The 18,590-nt window shown below is 36.7% G+C and overlaps 1 protein-coding gene across 4 annotated transcripts in view; it reads left to right on the top strand.

Moving 5' to 3' along the window:
• AGMO (alkylglycerol monooxygenase) overlaps positions 1–18,590 on the top strand; it is a 194,591-nt gene that overhangs the window by 81,753 nt on the left and 94,248 nt on the right. For all 4 annotated transcript variants that reach the window (XR_007888514.1, XM_051609488.1, XM_051609486.1 and 1 more), the window contains exons 5-6: positions 1,988–2,083; positions 17,953–18,019. Coding sequence is in view for 3 of the 4 variants with exons in the window: in XM_051609488.1 (XP_051465448.1) it covers positions 1,988–2,083; positions 17,953–18,019 (163 nt within the window). In the remaining variant the exon portion in view is untranslated. The remainder of the gene's footprint in view (positions 1–1,987; positions 2,084–17,952; positions 18,020–18,590) is intronic.

Here is an 18,590-nt window from a genome sequence, read left to right as displayed (position 1 = left end):
AGGGGAACCAGGCTGAAAGAAGGAGGAAAAAGGGACATGGAAAACGGGTCTTAGAAAAGAGAGTGATTTCATGCCAGTGTTCAGGACATTTCTTCTGAAGTATGAGTACTTGCACTATATTTCTGTTTCAGAGCATGGAGAATTGTGGGTTTTAAAGTTGCTCTTCTCTTTAGTAGTGTTCAGCTGCAATCTGTGTGATCTACGTTTTTAATTCTTAAAGAAGTCTCATGCCTACCTCTACTCCAAAATTTCATGCCTAAATGTCACATCCCCCTGATGGAATTTAGTAGTTCCCACCTTAGGTAAGAGTTGCTGTGAATGTTTGGGAGTTTCTTAGGCTGAGTGACTCTTAGGGATTGAATGTACAAATTTCACTGTATATGTTTTTCTTTCATTTTTGTTTAATAAATGTTATGCAAACTCTTCAGCCTTTCAGGGTCAGATTGATTAAAACAAAATAGCTGTTTACATTATTTCCCCCAAGTTCCAGAAGCTCAGAATTATCCTTCTACCAGCTTTGAATTCCTCTACTTCTTGGAAAAGAATTTCCAAGACATTAAACCAGAAATGCCCCATGTGTAGTTTGTGGGACAGTTATGATCTGTGAAGCCTTTGAGTGTAGGTTTTGAAATCATAGCTGCCGAGGCCCTACCAGGTGATACTGAAGGAACTTAAGAGTGCACTTTTCTAGTGCTCCAGTCATTGTCTAGTGTGGAAGCCAGGAGTTCGAGCTGGGATTGTAGGGCCCTAGTCCTCCCTTGGCTCGTGACAGTGAGATACATCTGTGGCAACTCTCAAGAGCAACAGGCACACCGTGGGGATGGAGATGCAGTTGTTTAGCAGCCCTGGTGTGTCATCTTGCCTATTAAGTAGGCCTTTCAACAAAAACTGAAGGAATATCAGCATGAACCACTATGTGTAGACCTGCACTAAAGGAATTCATGGCTCAGGCAGCCTGTCATGGCTATCAGATTGCTTTATCTGATGTTCAAAGATTTGTTTTTGGTGAGCAGGACAATTGGAATTTTAAAATGGATTTTGCTAGTTTTGCCATGTTTCACAGGAAGCTCTTATTTGTTACCCTGGCTTCTCCTGAGTGTTAAAGAGTTTTAAAATTTTGAAGATATTTTGGCTACTCTTTGTTTTAGAGAAAATCTGTTTTAAGAAAGGTTTAACTTCTTGATGCAGCTGGTATAATACAATGTCAGGTTGAAAAAAAATTTAAAAAACCACTATATATATATACATATATATATATGTATATATATATATGTGTGTGTCTTCTTCTGAAGAAAGCAGACTGACTTTTAACACATGAACATCTCAGAAGTCTTACTCTTTGGCACAGGCAGTTCAGCAATTAATTGTGAAATTCCTGGGACTTGACTCTGTATTAAAGATACCGGTGTCTTTCCTAAGGAAGCAGTTTTCTGAAACTGTTTTCATGCAATCACATCTGTAGAGCTCAGCACTATATCGGGACTTCAGGGGAGATGCTGTGAGGAAAGTAGGCTGAGAATTTATAATTAACTTTGAAAGCCAAGTAAGCTGCCTTGCCCTTATGGTGCTCACATAGGGAGTCTGGATGGAAAAGCTATAATGTTGTAAATTCACACCTTGCATACTCCGTGATAATTCTCCCCTACAAGTGAACCCTTCGTCTCAAGGATGTGTTGCTGTCTGCTGTGGGTAGTATACAGAATAAACATGTTTAGTCTCAGGATTTCTGAGTTCTTTTCTTGATTTTTCTACTTGCTCAGTATGACTTTTGGGAAGTTACTTTTGCATCAATATATGTCTCATTTGATATAGCACATCTAATAGTATCATAATAATCAGTTTCTATTCTATGTAAAGTCTGCATTATGGAGATACCAGAAGAAGCATTTATCTTGTGCAGTGCTTTGAGCTCCTGAGATAGTACTTGGTTATACCACCACAAATTTAGAATCTATATCTAACATATATTTTCTTTCTCGTTTTTCAGATTTTCAACTTGCCCATGGCTCTTTTCATTCCCCCTTCAGTGTTTGCTGTTCATCTACAATTTAATCTGCTTTACCAGTTTTGGATCCATACAGAGGTAAACCAGGTTTATAAGCCATGCCTAAACAGTTAGCCTTTTGCAGTGTCCTGGAAATCCACTAGCAGCTGATTTATTGTGTAAGAAAAATCTTTGTCTGACTTCTTTAAGGAGAAACATCTGTTCATTTTTATTCACTTTTCTGAATATATATTGCTAAGTTTATAAGAAGCAATGAGGCCAGTTGGTCCCAATTAGATTAAAAAAAAAAAAAAAGGCACTGCAAGGAATAAAAACTTTTTGCTATTTTAATACTGTATTTTGCTGTCTTGCAGCTTATTAAACATTTCTGGCAGACACTGAAATTGATTTAATTTCTAAGATAAATATTTTAGGGAAAAAACATCCAAAACCCAGTGCTTCTTAAACATCGTTTAGAGTTGCAGCTGAAGTCACATACTATTTCTTTCTTAGTGCAAGTAATTTTTAGAGGAAAAAGGCTCTTGATTATCTGATGGGAAATTGTTTATTACTGTACCTATTTATTTGTGTTTTGTGAGTGCATATGCCAGATCTAGTTTACATAAACATACAGTAAATAACGCACTGTTATTAGTAAATAGTTTCCCACATTTCTCAGGTAGTTGAAAAGCCTTCTCCCTCACACTACAGTAGAGGTGTTTAAAGGTATCCCTTGTTATTTGTCAGTATTTCTCAATAGCCCCTAGTGGGCTGTGAGCTAATTATCTCAACAACACTTAGTCCTTTGAATATTCTGACTACCCAGCTGCCTTTTCCCCCTCTGTAGTTTCATTATGCTATGTACAATTTCTTCAGAAGGCCATTTTATTTTCTTTATCTGCTACTTTAGGTGATTGTGTTGCTTGAATTACAGGTTTTATTTTCTTTTTTTCTGTGCATTTCCTGAAAAAAAAAAAAAAGAAGAAAAAAAAAGGGAAAAAAAACCTACTTACCATGACCCAGTAGCAAACTTCTGGTTTTCACTTCTGTTGGGCACATTTCTAAAGTTGCTAATACATGTCTGATGCTCTGCAGCATCAGGTGAATAGAAAAAGCATACAATGAAAAGTCACGCACATCACCAGACCAGAGCTGGCATAAACACAAGCAATGCAGAATTGAGCTTGTCAAAATATTTTGAAGAAATCTGAACACTTTGAAATTGTACCAGATGAATTATCTGAATTGCATGGTAGCAAAATTTCTTTGACCTTGCCTTATATGCCCCAAACTGGTTGTACTGTGTTTTGCCACTAAGAAAAATAGAAGATGCCTCATCTATGTCTTCTCTAGTCTTTGAAGCCATTTCTTCTTTGGCTGAGAGGTTTCTAACCTGCTGCTTCAAATTCAGTAACTTGGTGAGGCTCAGCACTGGTGCCACAGTGTGCATCTAAGGTTTCTGAAGTGAATTCCAGCGGATTATGAATTGCCTATATCATTCTGAAGTGCTAAATCCTTCATAGGGCTTAAAAGGAATTTCCATGGCATATGACCAATGTGCCAAGTTTAGACACTAGTCTAAACAAGGATGAATTTCAGTCTGAATGAAAAGATAAGCACTCCTTACTATTAAATTATTGGGCCAGTAGAAAAACAATGGATCTTTTGTACTGATCTAGTTGATCCGATCTTAGATCTTTATTTACAAGGGAAGTTATTCTTAATGTTGATATTGTTGATTTTGTAGCACAGCTGAACTCAGTTGAAGTAGGTTGAAGTCATGCTTTAAGATCATAAATGATGTGAAAATAGAAATGGGTTTACACCATGTATTAGCAGATTTCCTGATCTCAGGGGCAAAAACATATCAGAAAAGAGAAGGGAAGGGAAGGGAAATAGCAGCAGGTATTGCAGCCACGCAGGTTTAGATTAGCCAGTGTTTTTAGTGAAATTAATATGATGGTTCACCATTGTACTGAAGTCTTTTTTTAAAAAAACACTCTTATAATTTAACTGTTTAAAGCTGTGGTATCTCTATTTATGTTTTTTTCTAATGGTTCTTTTCCTGACTTTTAACAATTCTCTTACATAGATTATAGTAAAATGAAAGTCCACTCTGTAAGTCTCAGTTTCCAGCAGTTTGCCAACATATGAGGTTTGTTTGGGGTTGCATGCCTGAGGTTATACAGAAAACAGTCTCACTGACTGCTGCAATCCTTTGGCTTAAAAGTTGAGATTCATCATTCCCCAACAGCTCTGGTGTCCTCTGGGAGCCCATGGTGGGTGCTGTTACGGGGGGGCAGTACACTTCATTAGCCATCTTGTGGAGATATGCTTCATTATTTCTATTCTGCCAGTGCAAGATGGAATTGTTTGCTTCTAAAATGCAGGAGCATTTGATAAGAAATTTTAATTTTGTCCTCAGATTTATTTTGGTTTTAATCAGTATTGATGTTTCCTTAGACAAGATTTGGCCCTATATTGACTAGTCAAGTGGAAATTGTATCTTCACAACCTTTGATTATACATCTTTTTCTTTCAGAAAAAGAAAAGATAGTAAGATACAGGGGGGGGAAAAAATCTCCTTTCTGTAATACGTGGGTTTTTTTCATAGCACTGAAAAGCCTAATATAGGATTTGATTTTTTTTGTGTGTGTTTTGTTTTAGAAAAGAAAAATAATGTTATATTTAAATAATAGGAAAGAATGACAGTGTATGAATGATTCTGAGGGAAGATGTTTTGTTTTCAGAGTGATTTACATTGAATTAAGTAATTACAAGAGAATGATCATGCTGTGCTGAAGCTTACTATGCCATGTTTCAGCCTAGAGCAAGGGTTTATAGCCAAAGTATGATTCCTGATATTTTCCTATACTTTAATTTTGAATGTGTCCAGTGTTGTTTCAAAAAGAAGTTTCCTGTGTTATGACTTCGACCTTCTTCAATATTTATTACATCACTTTTTTGTCCAACTTTGCTACCAGCAGATCAGACATGATCTATTTTATTTTAGCTCAAGTGGCTTGTATATTCCTGTGAAGACAGTACACCATATCATAAAGATCACAAGTACCCACTCATTCTATCTCAGTTGGACTTATTTATTTCCTGCATACTTGGTATGCATTAGCTTTTGGCCTTTTTATATAAAATAGTACAACATTCTAAACACCATAAATCTTATGTAAAGATTATGCTATACTGTTCTTTTGGTACTAGAGATAATTTATTTGCTAAATCCGAATGGGCTATAGGTACAGGAAAGGCATTTCTGTAATTAATAAAGAAAGGTTGGGTGTGGTAGAGTAAAAACATGACTTTGTGATTTAAGTTATGCATTTGCATGTAACTGTATTCTCCTGTTACCAGAATTTCTGCTCCCGGTGTCCACTTTTTCTTTTTCAACTGCTTCTATGCATTATTGCACTGTGTACATGGCAACTGAAATTATATCAGAAATTTTCCAAATAATTTTTTTTAAATCTCTGAGTAGCACCAAAGTATTGAAATAAATTCATAGTAGTTTATTTAAAATAAATAAAGAAATAAATAGCTTTTAAAACCAAACCCAAAAAAACTGAAGAAGACACTTTTCTGCAATGGTGCATAACAATAGGAGCTCAATAAATCAAGAGGAAACAATTACTGGTCCTGTCCAATACTGTTTAGGTCAGTGGAATGAGGCAGTAGATCTGCTCTGGAATGGTCTGGGAGAAATGTTTCTATGACTAGACCATTCTCATCTAGATCATAAGGGGAGTAAAAAAATACTTTGGTCAAAGAGCACTAAAAATCTAATTTTTCAAAAGCCACAAAATGTTTCAGGACTGTTACTGACAGACAGAAATACTCCATTTCAGTTTATTTTCACAGGTGATTCGGAAGGTCTATGGCTCATATTAAACTATATCCTTCCGTTATGCATTTATTATGACCAATAAGTTAGGTGTGTTTATAACCTGATAGACACCTGTGAAAAACAGAAATTAGTTTCTGTTGATTTAGCTGTAATTTTTATGAGATGTCAAATTGTATTTGGAAAGTATCAACTGAATCCATCCCTGTTGGTAGTAATTGCAGCAGCAGATTACTCCTTGCCTGTTTGATCTTTGACATGCATTAGTTTCTGTTTAATTTTCTAATTTAAGAGAAGACTGTAATCTGCCCTTTCACCATACTCACAGAAGTCAGGGTTCTTAAGGCATCTCTTTTCCCCTTTTTAATGTATTTCTACCTCATCAAACTTTGGGAGCAGAAAAAGGTGAGCCACTACTATTAAGCAGGAGTAACATGGGTGAAAACAAGGGAGGAATGGGAAAAATTTAGCCAACACCTCATGCAGGCTGGAAAAGAGAGATATGAAATTGCTTCACATGTGGGCCAAAAATACTTTTGATTTTGTCAGAAAGCACCAATTCAGTAAAACTGAAACTTGCTGCAGAAGTATATTGTATTTGTCAAAAAAAATATTTTGCACTTACGTGTAGTGTGTACTGGTCTAAGATGCTATGACTTTCTTTAGCTTTGACTTCTGCTCAGTTTTCTTTAATGAACAGCTTTGGAAGATAAATTTTGAAGGCTTCATGCTTTCATAGAATGCAGTTCTGTTCCTGGCAGAAAGCCATGCACAGCCCATCTGGGCTCCCTGAGTACGGGTGAGCTCTTGGGGCCCAACCCTGAAGTCCTTACATCAATCAGCTCTTTCCTCGGAAGATGGCCAGATTCAGAAAAAATATTTTGTGTTTTGTTTTATTTCTAGTATGAGATTATGGTTATATAATATATATATGCGCACACACACACATATATATATGTGTGTATATATATATATATATGTGTAACATATGGAACTATATACATAAATATATGGAAATTAAGCAACCAGATTGAAGAACAAAATAAAATTAAGTAAAATATATACAAATGTACTTATTTATTTTAATTAGCAGTACACCTTTGATTACCGTATGAATAGTGAAAGGTGTTCTTGAAACTCTAGAGGATGTGCTTTTTTAAGTAGAAGGTATCTGAGACAGAATTCTGTTGGATTGTAGTTAAAAGGAATCATAAAATATTTAGGATGATGTGATAAATAAGTGACAGCATGATTCAATAGATTAAGTATTCAGTTATTAATTCCCAGACTCTAACAGTTGATGTTGGTTCTTTATTTGCCATTTTCCTTTTTCCATTTTCTTGGATCTACTTTTTCCACATTGTGTGCAGTAGTCCCATTTAAATAAACAAGAAAAGAATGCAGGAGTAAGCACATGTAAGAAGGTTTATTTAAATGACTTTCAGTAGTTTAGTAATTTAGAAGCATTTTAGTAATCCATTTCTTAAAACTGAAATTTAAATTTAATCAAGAAATGTGACTTTGAATTTAAAAAGCATTTTAACAAAACTTACTTGACTATAATGCTTTTGAGTGTTTGCAGTGGGAAGAAGATTGTTTTTATGGTTGTTTTGCTGAGCTGGAGAAAGATCGGTGGTAATGAGCTAAAATCTTCAATAGTTTGCAAATGAAAAATGGAGATGCTCTGCTGGTAGGTAAAAAAAAATGGAGACCTTGTTTACAAAGGCATATAATGATGCTCAATTTAATGTACTGTGAATAGTTCATATACGATCAGTAAGTAACAAGTCACATTTAAAGCTTGGAAGTTTCTGCAAAATGGGAGCATACAAGTAATATTCAATGGATGTCATGGTTTGACCCAGGATTGACAATTAAATCAGCAACAACAATGCTCTCAATCCCTTCCCCCTCCCACCCAGGTAGAGGAGGAGAGAGATAATAAGGAGAGAGACTTTCCAGATTGAAAACTAAACTAGACAGCTTTTATTAAATACTAATGATAAAAGAAATAGGTATAATTATATACAAATGTGTACAGGAAATGTGCAAAACCCTGTTGTCTCCCCCTACACCCAGCAACTCCCACGGCATCTCCTGAGCTGTGAACAGTCCTGAAAAGTCCTGCAGCTGCCCAAGAGAGCGGCAGAGCAGACAGGAGCTGAGGGGAGAGTGATGAGGGTCAGGAATGCGCAGGCCTAGGGATCAACAATGATGGATAGATGGAGTCCACTCTTCTGGCCACAGATGGAAGACTAGGGAAGAAGAAGCAGGAAGGGGCTTGACTTCTGTGATCCCTGACCATATACTGATATCTACGTAGATATTATGGGATGGAATACTCTGTTTGGCCAGGTTTGCCATCTGTCTAGTCTGCTCCTCCCTATGGGAGGGTTTCAGATACAACTCTTCTGCTCCTTTAGTATCCAGAGAAAAGTGTCCTTGGTGTCTCAGCAGTATCTATAAACACTCCAGCATTATCAGTCCACCAGCTGGAAAACTTGCTGCTACTTAAAAGAAAATTGTCTGAGGAGAAAAAAATAAATTAGTTTAAAAAAAATTTACTTCATCCTGGCTTAAACCAGGACAATGGATCACAGTGGAAACAGAGCATAGTGGGCCAATCTGATTTCCTGGCTAAGACAAGAAAAGTGGTTTGTTTTTTTTGGTGATAATTTTTTGGAGGTTTTTTGAGTGTTGTTTTTTTTGTTGTTTTGTTTTGTAAGTAGCATCACCTGTAAAAGGTAAACTCAGTAGTAACACAGTGCATTGAGTATAATTGTGAAATTGCCAACAAAACTTGCATTTTCTGTTTTCTAACACATGGGTTCATTTAATGAAAGAATAAACTTACTTTCTGTAATTCAGCCACTATAGCCTCAAATACAAATATGGCTCTGTCTGATGTGCCCTTTCGAATTCAAAATACACACGTCTAACCTAATCATATTACAAGGGATCAAAACCTTACTGTTCATGAGAATTTTTCTAAAAGTCATCAGAAGATGAATGTATTTAGGGGTGATTACAGCCATTCTCTTAGTCTGATATTCAAGATTGTGTCTGGTGACTCTCAGTGACACAGATTATTTTGGTGGAATTCCTAGAAAAAGATCATCTTGTCCGGCAGCTTACTGGCTTTTAGAAGCTGGAGTTTGTCACTGTTGTGAAGAGCCAATACATTATTCTAAAACAAGTGGGAAATTAACTAGTTGCTGATTTGCATGAAGAACAAAATTTTGGTTTACAAAAGAAAGCTCTGGTCCCATTCCTGATGGCTGATGCTTTTCTGATGCAGAATTTAATTGTTTGCCTGTGGCCAATGCTCAACTCAAGCATTTACTGAGGAGAGATGAAAAAATACTTCCTTTAATGCACAGTCCCTTTGTAGGTCCAGGTAGGATATGTATATACACAACACAGACAACTCAAATATGATTCCAAGAAACAAAGAGGTCTCACTGCTTCAATCCAGCCTGTCTGCCAAAATAACTTATTAGGTTTTCTGACCAACCCGCAGGATGAAAGTCTTGTCATCATTGCAGTTGCCAGGGGGTGGAGAAGAGCAAAGCTAGCAATTATGATAATACAATGTTAGGATAGCAACACTGTATTTGAATCATAGAATCATAGAATCATAGAATCTTAGGGGTTGGAAGGGACCTCGAAAGATCATCTAGTCCAACCCCCCCTGCTAGAGCAGGGTCACCTAGAGCACATCACACAAGAACGCATCCAGGTGGGTTTTGAATGTCTCCAGTGAAGGAGACTCCACAACCTCCCTGGGCAGCCTGTTCCAGTGCTCTGTCACTCTCACAGTAAAAAATTTTTTTCGTATATTCACCTTGAACCTCCTATGCTCCAATTTCCACCCATTACCCCTTGTCCTATCACTGGTCATCACTGAGAAAAGCCTAACTCCATCTCCCTGACACTCACCCCTTACGTATTTGTAAACATTAATGAGGTCACCCCTCAGTCTCCTTTTCTCCAAGCTAAAGAGACCCAGCTCCCTCAGCCTCTCCTCATAAGGGAGATGTTCTACTCCCTTAATCATCTTTGTAGCTCTGCGCTGGACTCTCTCAAGCAGATCCCTGTCCTTCTTGAACTGAGGGGCCCAGAACTGGACACAATACTCCAGATGCGGCCTCACCAATGCAGAATAAAGAGGTAGGAGAACCTCTCTTGACCTACTAACCACACCCTTTCTAATGCACCCCAGGATGCCGTTGGCCTTCTTGGCCACAAGGGCACATTGCTGGCTCATGGTCATCCTCCTGTCTACCAGGACCCCCAGGTCCCTTTCTCCTACACTGCTCTCCAGCAGGTCAGCCCCCAACCTGTACTGGTGCATGGTGTTTTTCTTCCCCAAATGCAGAACTCTACACTTGCCCTTGTTGAACTTCATCATGTTTCTCCCCGCCCAACTCTCCAGCCTGTCTAAGTCCCTCTGAATGGCAGCACAGCCTTCTGGTGTGTCAGCCACTCCTCCCAGCTTAGTGTCGTCAGCAAACTTGCTGAGGGTACATTCTATACCCTCATCCAGGTCGTTGATGAAGATGTTGAACAGCACCGGTCCCAGTACCGACCCCTGAGGGACTCCACTGGTCACACACCTCCAACCAGATTCTGCCCCATTGACTACAACTCTCTGACTCCTTCCTTTCAACCAGTTCTTAATCCATCTCACTACCTGATCACCAAACCCATACCTGATCAACTTATCTACAAGGATGCTGTGGCAGACGGTGTCAAATGCTTTACTGAAATCAAGGTATACCACATCTACCGCTCTACCATCATCTATCCACCTAGTAATTTCCTCATAGAAGGCTATGAGGTTAGTCAAACATGATTTACCCTTGGTAAAACCATGCTGACTGCTCCTGATGACCCCCATATCCTTGATATGCCTGGAGATAGTGACAAGAACAAGTTGTTCCATCACCTTTCCAGGGATGGAGGTGAGGCTGACCGGTCTATGGTTACCTGGGTCCTCCTTCTTGCCCTTCTTGTAGACTGGAGTGACATTTGCTATCCTCCAGTCCTCAGGCACCTCTCCTGTTACCCATGACTTACCAAAGATGATGGAGAGTGGCCTAGCAATGACCTCCGCCATCTCCCTCAGCACCCTTGGGTGCATTCCATCCAGACCCATCGATTTATGGATGTCCAGATTACTCAACTGATCCCTAACCCAATCCTCATCTACCATGGCAAACTCCTCCTCTATCTTGACTTCTTCTGGGGCTATATGAATCTGGGGCTCATGGGGAAATCCTGCAGGAGTAAAGACAGAGGCTCACTGAGTGGAAATGCTAGCAATAACTGCAAAATGTGTTCTCCTTTTCCATGTTTCACTCCCCCCACAAGGAGATAAGGGTAAGTTCTTTCCAGATATGTAAAGCATGTAGCTGCTTTTTGTTTCAAATAAAAAGAACGAGAGAGAAAATAAAATATTCATAGGAGAGTGCACTGTTCCTGTTCTGTTGCACTTGAAAATTAATGAATCAGGAAGAATGTCAGATGAGGTTTGAAGTTCCTTCTTTGGCACCTAGGACCTCAACAATGATTAGGACTGTTGACTTTACACCTTACTAGCCTAAGGATGAACCTCCTGTTTTAAACCTAAGTGCTCCTTGGCACTTCTGTGTATCCAAGTCTACCCAGAAGTGCCTTGACCCAGTAAGTTAAGTATTTTATTCTTATCTATCTTCTTTTTCAACTGAATTGCAGAATAGAGAGGGACTTTGAAATACGTAAGTCAGTGCAATGAACTTGAGTTGTTTTCTGCAGCCAGTAACTTTGAGTCCAACATGAAGCACAGGAGCTGTGATCTTTTTCAAAAAGCAGCTGCTCCACTATAATCAGCTTATGTTGGAGATTTGTATTTGATGGGCAACAATATGGGCAGAAGAACCTTTTCCTTTCCCTGTTGAACCTGTGTCACTGGTGAGATCAGAAATTAAAAGGTCATGGGACAAGGACATGAGAAGGAACTTGACTTTTCATCCTAATAATTAAGTCCTTGAGTTTGGGTGTTGTTTTTGGGTCCTTGCACCAAAAACTCTTCTTGCTAGAGACAGCTGTGAATTTTTTGCTTCAGGAGCAGTGGGCCTGAATATTGCTAATCTGTCAGCAGAATCCCTAAACTAAAAATCAGATTTCAAGTTTTTTGGGATTTTTTAGGCTCCTTGTGTCTATCATGTCTCTGGAGAATTATGAAGATAAAAGTGAAATTAGTTACTTAGAGATTCAACCTGTTTCAGTGCCTTTTGCAACCTGCAAAACAAGCTAAACTCATTTACCCAATAAAGTTAGTATAATAACTTAAAGGTACCACATAGATGTAGTGATAAATTAGAGATACTGCTCTGTCAAAAACAAAAATATATTTTTGCATTTCAACATGATCCATGTAATAATCACTATGTTTTCTCATGGCTCGTACTCATTGAAAATCTATTTCAGTTAGTTATGGCTTCAAAGCTACACAGAGAATTTGAAAGATCCTCATTTGTTAAAAACATAAAGTGTAGGGTGCTGTCTATATTTTAATCTATTTGAAGAGGAAAGTGAAGAGCTATACTTGACTACGTTTTAGTTTATTTCAGGGCTGGCATACTGATGTATTACTTTCTGATTTTTCCCCTGCAATTGCCAGTATGTATTTGTCAAGCTGATGAAAAATACTGAAATGTATAGCAGTTTTTCTCCTGGAGTTTGTTTGAAATGCTTAACTTGATATATGACTGAAAAAAGTGACTTTCTTTGTGCTCTGCTATTTATCATGTTGCAATTAAAACAGCCAGTTAGTGTAGGTTTTGTCTCATTTTTAGTAGACAAAATGATTGAAATTTCCTATAGTGCTCATCTTTCCTACAACAAGGCTTGATTCAACCTTTAAAGAAAAAAGTGTTTCATCCACTTACTGAAAGTGTTAACTTAAATATTCACAGAAGATGCCAATTTGATTCAAACCTTACGTCCCAGTTGAGGTGTAAAACAATGAAAAGTGACAACAGCCTACCTTCAAGATAATTTATTATAAACACATTTTTCAAGTCTGTGTGTTTATTATATAAATATGCCCTAAACCGGACTATCCATTAAAACTAGGCTTTCACCTCCCTTTCCTACAATCCAAGTTTACCAGAAATTCACCCCCTATGAAACTCTTTATGATCCCAACAGGCCTGATTCCTCTTGCTTGTTTTACTTCTAAACTATAAATATTGTTTTTTCGCTCCTCAGTGTGGAAATTTGGCTACATCCATTTTACATGCTTACTCGAGTAGAAAACTGCCTAATCAGATAGGAAAACAGTTGGCGGTGTATAAATCAGGGTTTGCTGAGGATTTCAAAGTGTGAAACTGGCAGGCAAGCACATATCCTAGGAGTTCTGCCTTTCCCTAGCTTCCCTGTAGAGATTTCACATGGCAAATCTGATCACCAGGGCCATCTGTATAAATACATGGGTGTGTTGTCCTGAATTAACACAGCAGTTCTACTGGGGAATGTAATTAAGGTCTTTTTTTTTACATTTCCCCACCAGACTGTCTGAAATACAGATTTGTATACCAGGAATAAAAATCTTATCTTGATTTTGATAAGGAAATCAATAGCAATATGTGTTTTACTACCAACTTACCTAACAGAAACCCCAAAATTAACTTCAGAATGCTCCTTAGTGATGCTCCAGGGATGAATTTACCCACTCCTGTCCTGTAGCTCAGTAACATTATGATAATGAAGGTTACACTTTTCTTATACTTAAAAGAGAAAAAAAAACAACTTTTTATATATGAATGGTTTTTACTGTAATGTTGCCTGCTCAACTCAGTCAACATTCCTTCCTAACATTCATGTTGAAACAGAGTTAAGTAAAGATTCATGTTGTAGTGGTGACAGGAGGAGTTGTTATACAAGATATAAAGTTTCCCTTAGATTTCATGTCACGATTTTTTCTCATTATTTAAACAAGAACTACATTGAAGTGGTGCAGGTACCAGGCAATAAAGATTTCCCTTGGTGCTGACAAACTCTGAGACCGCAAATGGAGGTGCTTACATGCCCCAGGAGATATTGCTTAGTGTTCTTTTCCTTTAGGCTAGGGATTGCTGTCACAGAGGAGACATCTTTATATAAGAACTACTATTCCAGGAAAAAAAAAACACATTTATTTCTCATTATATGTGAAGATTTCACTTCCAGCATGTTTTGTTTGGTAATGTATGGAAGCTGTTTCCAAGCATGCAGCTTTTAGCCTGCCTTATTGAACTGCTCTTGGAGTTGCTCTAAGTGTTGTCAGAAATTCTGCTTTATTACTTAATGATACCTAAGTGCAATAATGGAAGGAATATATTGTTTGTTTGTGTTTGTTTTTCTGGGTTTTGGTTTGTTGTTTTGTTTTTTTTTTGTTAGGTTGGGTTTTTTGGTTGGTGGGTTGGTTTTGGTTTTTAATAAAATATAAAAAAATGAGAATGCATGTTTTATGGAGAGATCTGACAAAGCTTTTATACCTGGTATACACAAGGTACCTACATATCTTTGTAGGTAGTTTGTTGAGTCCATTTGTAAAGGTTTTGGCAAGTGAAAAATTATTTTTATGGCTATGGGATGTTAAGAAATAAGCAAAGCAAACAGGAAAAGGGTTTTGCTGGAATGCTGCAGTTCATCCGTAGGTCACCGGCATGGGAGTTGAGGTGCACATGATGTGTTAATTGAGAGAGGAAAAATTGGAGACAGGAATTGATTTAGAACAGTAGGTGTCTGTATCAGGGAAAGAAACACAAGCGTTAAGCCCCCAGGTGTATTGGTCAAAGTACAGATAAGGTCATCATCGGACAGCAGTTGGGCTTTTTAGGGCATTGGTAGCTTTCTCTGTTCCTGAAATCACTCCAAGAATATTTTGTATTCACAAACAAACTCTTTGTCCTTTCAATAGTATGAAATAGGGTTTGAAATACAATTAATAAGGATATTAAATAATGACATTTCCACTTTTGTTTTTGTGGGTTTTTTTACTTTTTTTTAAAAATGAAAATTCTGATTTCAAGCCACAAAACCTGAACTGTTTTGATATTCTTACCACATTTATTCTATTAGTTTTAAAAATTTTATTTTTGTTTTCCTGAAATACAAGCATTGTAAAAATTCTTATTCTCAAAAACCATTTTGAATACAAAGCTATTTAAAGATGGAAATATTTTGCTCTCTAGAATGACTGAGACCTGGTGGTGTATTTGCTTTGGTGACTGGTTGCAATTGCAGTGTAAGCCTGGCCACTGCTATCATGAACACTTAGCAGCTTCTTTGCAATTGCTGTTCATAAAGGAAAATGTCTGGACACAGCAAAGGCACAGAAACAAGGGTAAACCAACAGCTGAAAGGTAAATGGTGGGTGCAGGACCTGCCTTTGCCTTTCTCCTGTGTTGCCTGTTAGGCATTCTTTTGAATGTGGACTATTATTACACCACATTGAATTTTGTTACAAGTCAAATATGTAGAAGTAAAGTTATTGATAGCAAAGAAAGTTTCTAGAAATAGCACCCTGTACCATTTTGAATAGCTGATGAAAAAGTATTTTCATGTGTTTTATCCAAGGTGATGGCTTATATATTGCTTGTTTCAGCATTCTGGATTTGTACTTGGTCAGTTACAGAGTTCTGTACCATCTCAGATGATATTTCCATCAGTGTGTGGCTAGCATTTCTTTCCAATGGCTGAAAAATTAATTGAAGTAGGCTCAGGTATCAATCACTGATGATGCTATAGAGAAGGTATTTCAGTAGATTTGTAAATGTCATCACCCAAAGAAAGAATAATTTAAAGGATGAGAGAGGTTTCAGTTTTTGAAGAAAATACTTTCTCTAGGATTACTCAGAAGTAATTATTTTAAATTTTATGTAAGTTCCTAAGGTCCTTAGGGAGCCCCAAGACAGAGTCCTACTTTGGCATATGGATGTATTATATGGACTTTCAAAAGGATTAATTTTAATTTTAAAAAGTAAATTTAGTCAGCTGAATGTTGAAGTCTTGAAGGCATTCATTCTGAGGACATTTTATTATGTTCCACCTGTAGGCTAAAAGTCAAGACTGCTATTCCTTAGTGATGCCCTGCTCTCCTCTTCTGCACAGACTTGGTTTATTTTCACAAAAATTGTTAAAATATTAAGTTAACAATATATTTAAACCAAGCGGATAAAAGTTAAGTGTGATCTAATAGAGAAATCACTGCTCTCTCAGGTTCTGGACTGCAGTTCAATCCAAGACATTTGACTCAGATTAAATTAATTTAGTGGTCATATCTCACATAGCTTTAAACAGTGGGATTTTCTGCTTGAGAGAAGTGGGAAATGGAGCTAGCATGAGTGATTAATTGTTTCTCACCTTTAGGTGGTCTTTTCAGGCTTGAACTTATTTTGAGGGAGAACTAAGAAAAACAAATGATCCTACTTATGTTGTCCTTGGCTTCTGAGTTAAGCAAAGCAAAAAAAAAGTTGTCCCAGTATTTTGCTGTTCTAGTCAAGTGTGTACAGGATTTTGAGACTGATGCTTCACATTCTCTGATGAACAGTCTGCTCATTTCTGTACTCCTTTAAAGTTTTTTAAAACAAAAATGTAAAACATTTATTTATTCATTTTATTGTGGTTTTTACTTGATTCATTAAGATTTAAATACATGTGAAGAATGTCCTTTGTCTACTTTTTGAGTCCAGATCTACTTTTACTTGCACAAGTGTGAATTTAAACAGAAATGAAACTGGCATATTTTAGGACCTTGTTCTGTAAAAATTAGATGAATAAAGATCTTTGTGTGTTTAGTTATTTAGATTAATGGGCCTGCTCTCATGAGTAATGACTGTCTTCCTGCCAATGTTATCTCTATTATTGTATTACAGATCACTCACTTCTGCCGCATGACTATTAAATTTACTAATTACGTTATCTGAAAGACAAAGTGATGGTTTCTGGATTTTGTTTCTTAATGTCTAAGCATATTTATTTAGCTTCTTTTTATCCCCAATCTTTTAATTGCAAGACATTATGGTCATAATCAGACAGGGTGAATAGATACCATTTTAGGATGTATTTGAACATAAATACTTTTTGATCATCCAGTGATCTCATCTGTTTGTGACTGATGGCTTTGTGTTTGGGATTAAGCACTGGTTGCTGTTTGGATGTCCACATAACTTCTGTTGAGTTAACCAAAGCACAACATTTGAAGTTAATTCTGGCTTTCCTCTGGCTCCATAATACAGGAGAGTACCTAATGTTGCATGAAGCCTGCTGATACAAACTTTATTCATCAGCATTTTATGACAAAACTTAAATCATTAGGGTGAGTTCATTGCCATAAACATTTTCTGTAATTTTTGATCTGGCGCTAAAATGTTTTCAAGCTTGGATTCTCAGTTCTGATCATTGCCTTAGATCACAGCTCCACTGTGGATTTTTCTGGTCTACTTTCTTTTCATGCCTCTCACTCATACCAGCATATTTGTGAGCATATGTTGGATCAGATTTGGAAACTGATTCAGTTAACAAATTTAGAGAAACAAAAACAAAATTAGTCTTAACTTGCATGAGTTTCATAATCAGGTTTGTTGTGTTTCTGCATTTGTGCCAGGGTAAAAGAAGGGTATTGGTTGAAGGAACAAGCAAAGGTCCTGAAGAGAGAAGGAATACTTGTTTCTTTATACTTAATCTGTTATTGTGTCAGTGCCAGCCATTTGCTGATGTAAAATATTCACATAACTGAGGTCTTAGAGTTACATTGGATCCCAAGCAGTCTTAGTGGGTGTGGGTAAAAGATGCAAGTTAAATGATCTCTATGAAATCATTAGCTGAAAATAATAATAATAAAAAGACAAAAATGTGCTGCTGGATCAAAAAGAAATTTAATTTTTAACTTGTATGTTACTAAATTTCACTTTTTTCATGAAAATTCTTGTAACAGTAACACAGTGAAATGCTTCAGGCAAAAAATGTGTATTCTTGTATTTTATTCAATTATCCTTAAAATAAACATTATGCATTTCCTTCCCCACTTTTCCTGATTTTTATATAGTATTTTCAAATTGTTTGAAACATTACTTTTTTGAAGGTTATTACCAACCTTGGGCCCTTGGAGTGGATTCTTAATACTCCCAGTCATCACAGAGTTCACCATGGTAAGCTAAAACTGTAAGCTCTTATTCTTTGGTATGTTTTTTTCTCATGGACACTATTTGTATTATAATAATAATAATGAAGTACAAAAATTGTACTGAAAAATTACTTTTACAGAATTATTTTAATTCTGATAATTGCTTCATACATGTTCTTTGTTCAGTTAGAAATGTAATAGTATTTTAAAAAACTTTTCTGTGATACAAATTGAATTTAAGATTAATTATTGACTGGAAATTAAGCCTGGATAGTATGAAATAATTTGAAGACTTTGAACAAGACAATTCAATGTTTATGCATATGAAGAGTGAAAGAAAAATATTTCATTCTTGCCTTACTCCTGAAACATTATCAACTTGTCAATCACTCACAGATGGTTTTACATTCAAATTCAACCAGTGAATGTGCAAAAAGACATGGTTCGCTTTTAGAAGGAGAATTGTTAAATGCTTTAATGGAATTTGGGCCTGAATTATTGAAATATTTCACTTCACACAAGTGTATGATGCTTGAATTTTCATTAATATTCAAAGGCATTGAAATACCATATTGCATGTATAAATTAGATTAATA

The sequence above is a fragment of the Apus apus genome, chromosome 2 (genome assembly GCF_020740795.1).
Source record: "Apus apus isolate bApuApu2 chromosome 2, bApuApu2.pri.cur, whole genome shotgun sequence".
Lineage (NCBI taxonomy): Eukaryota > Metazoa > Chordata > Aves > Apodiformes > Apodidae > Apus > Apus apus.
The sequence above is the reverse complement of the archived record's forward strand: the minus strand, read 5'-3'. Positions and strand labels throughout refer to the sequence as shown.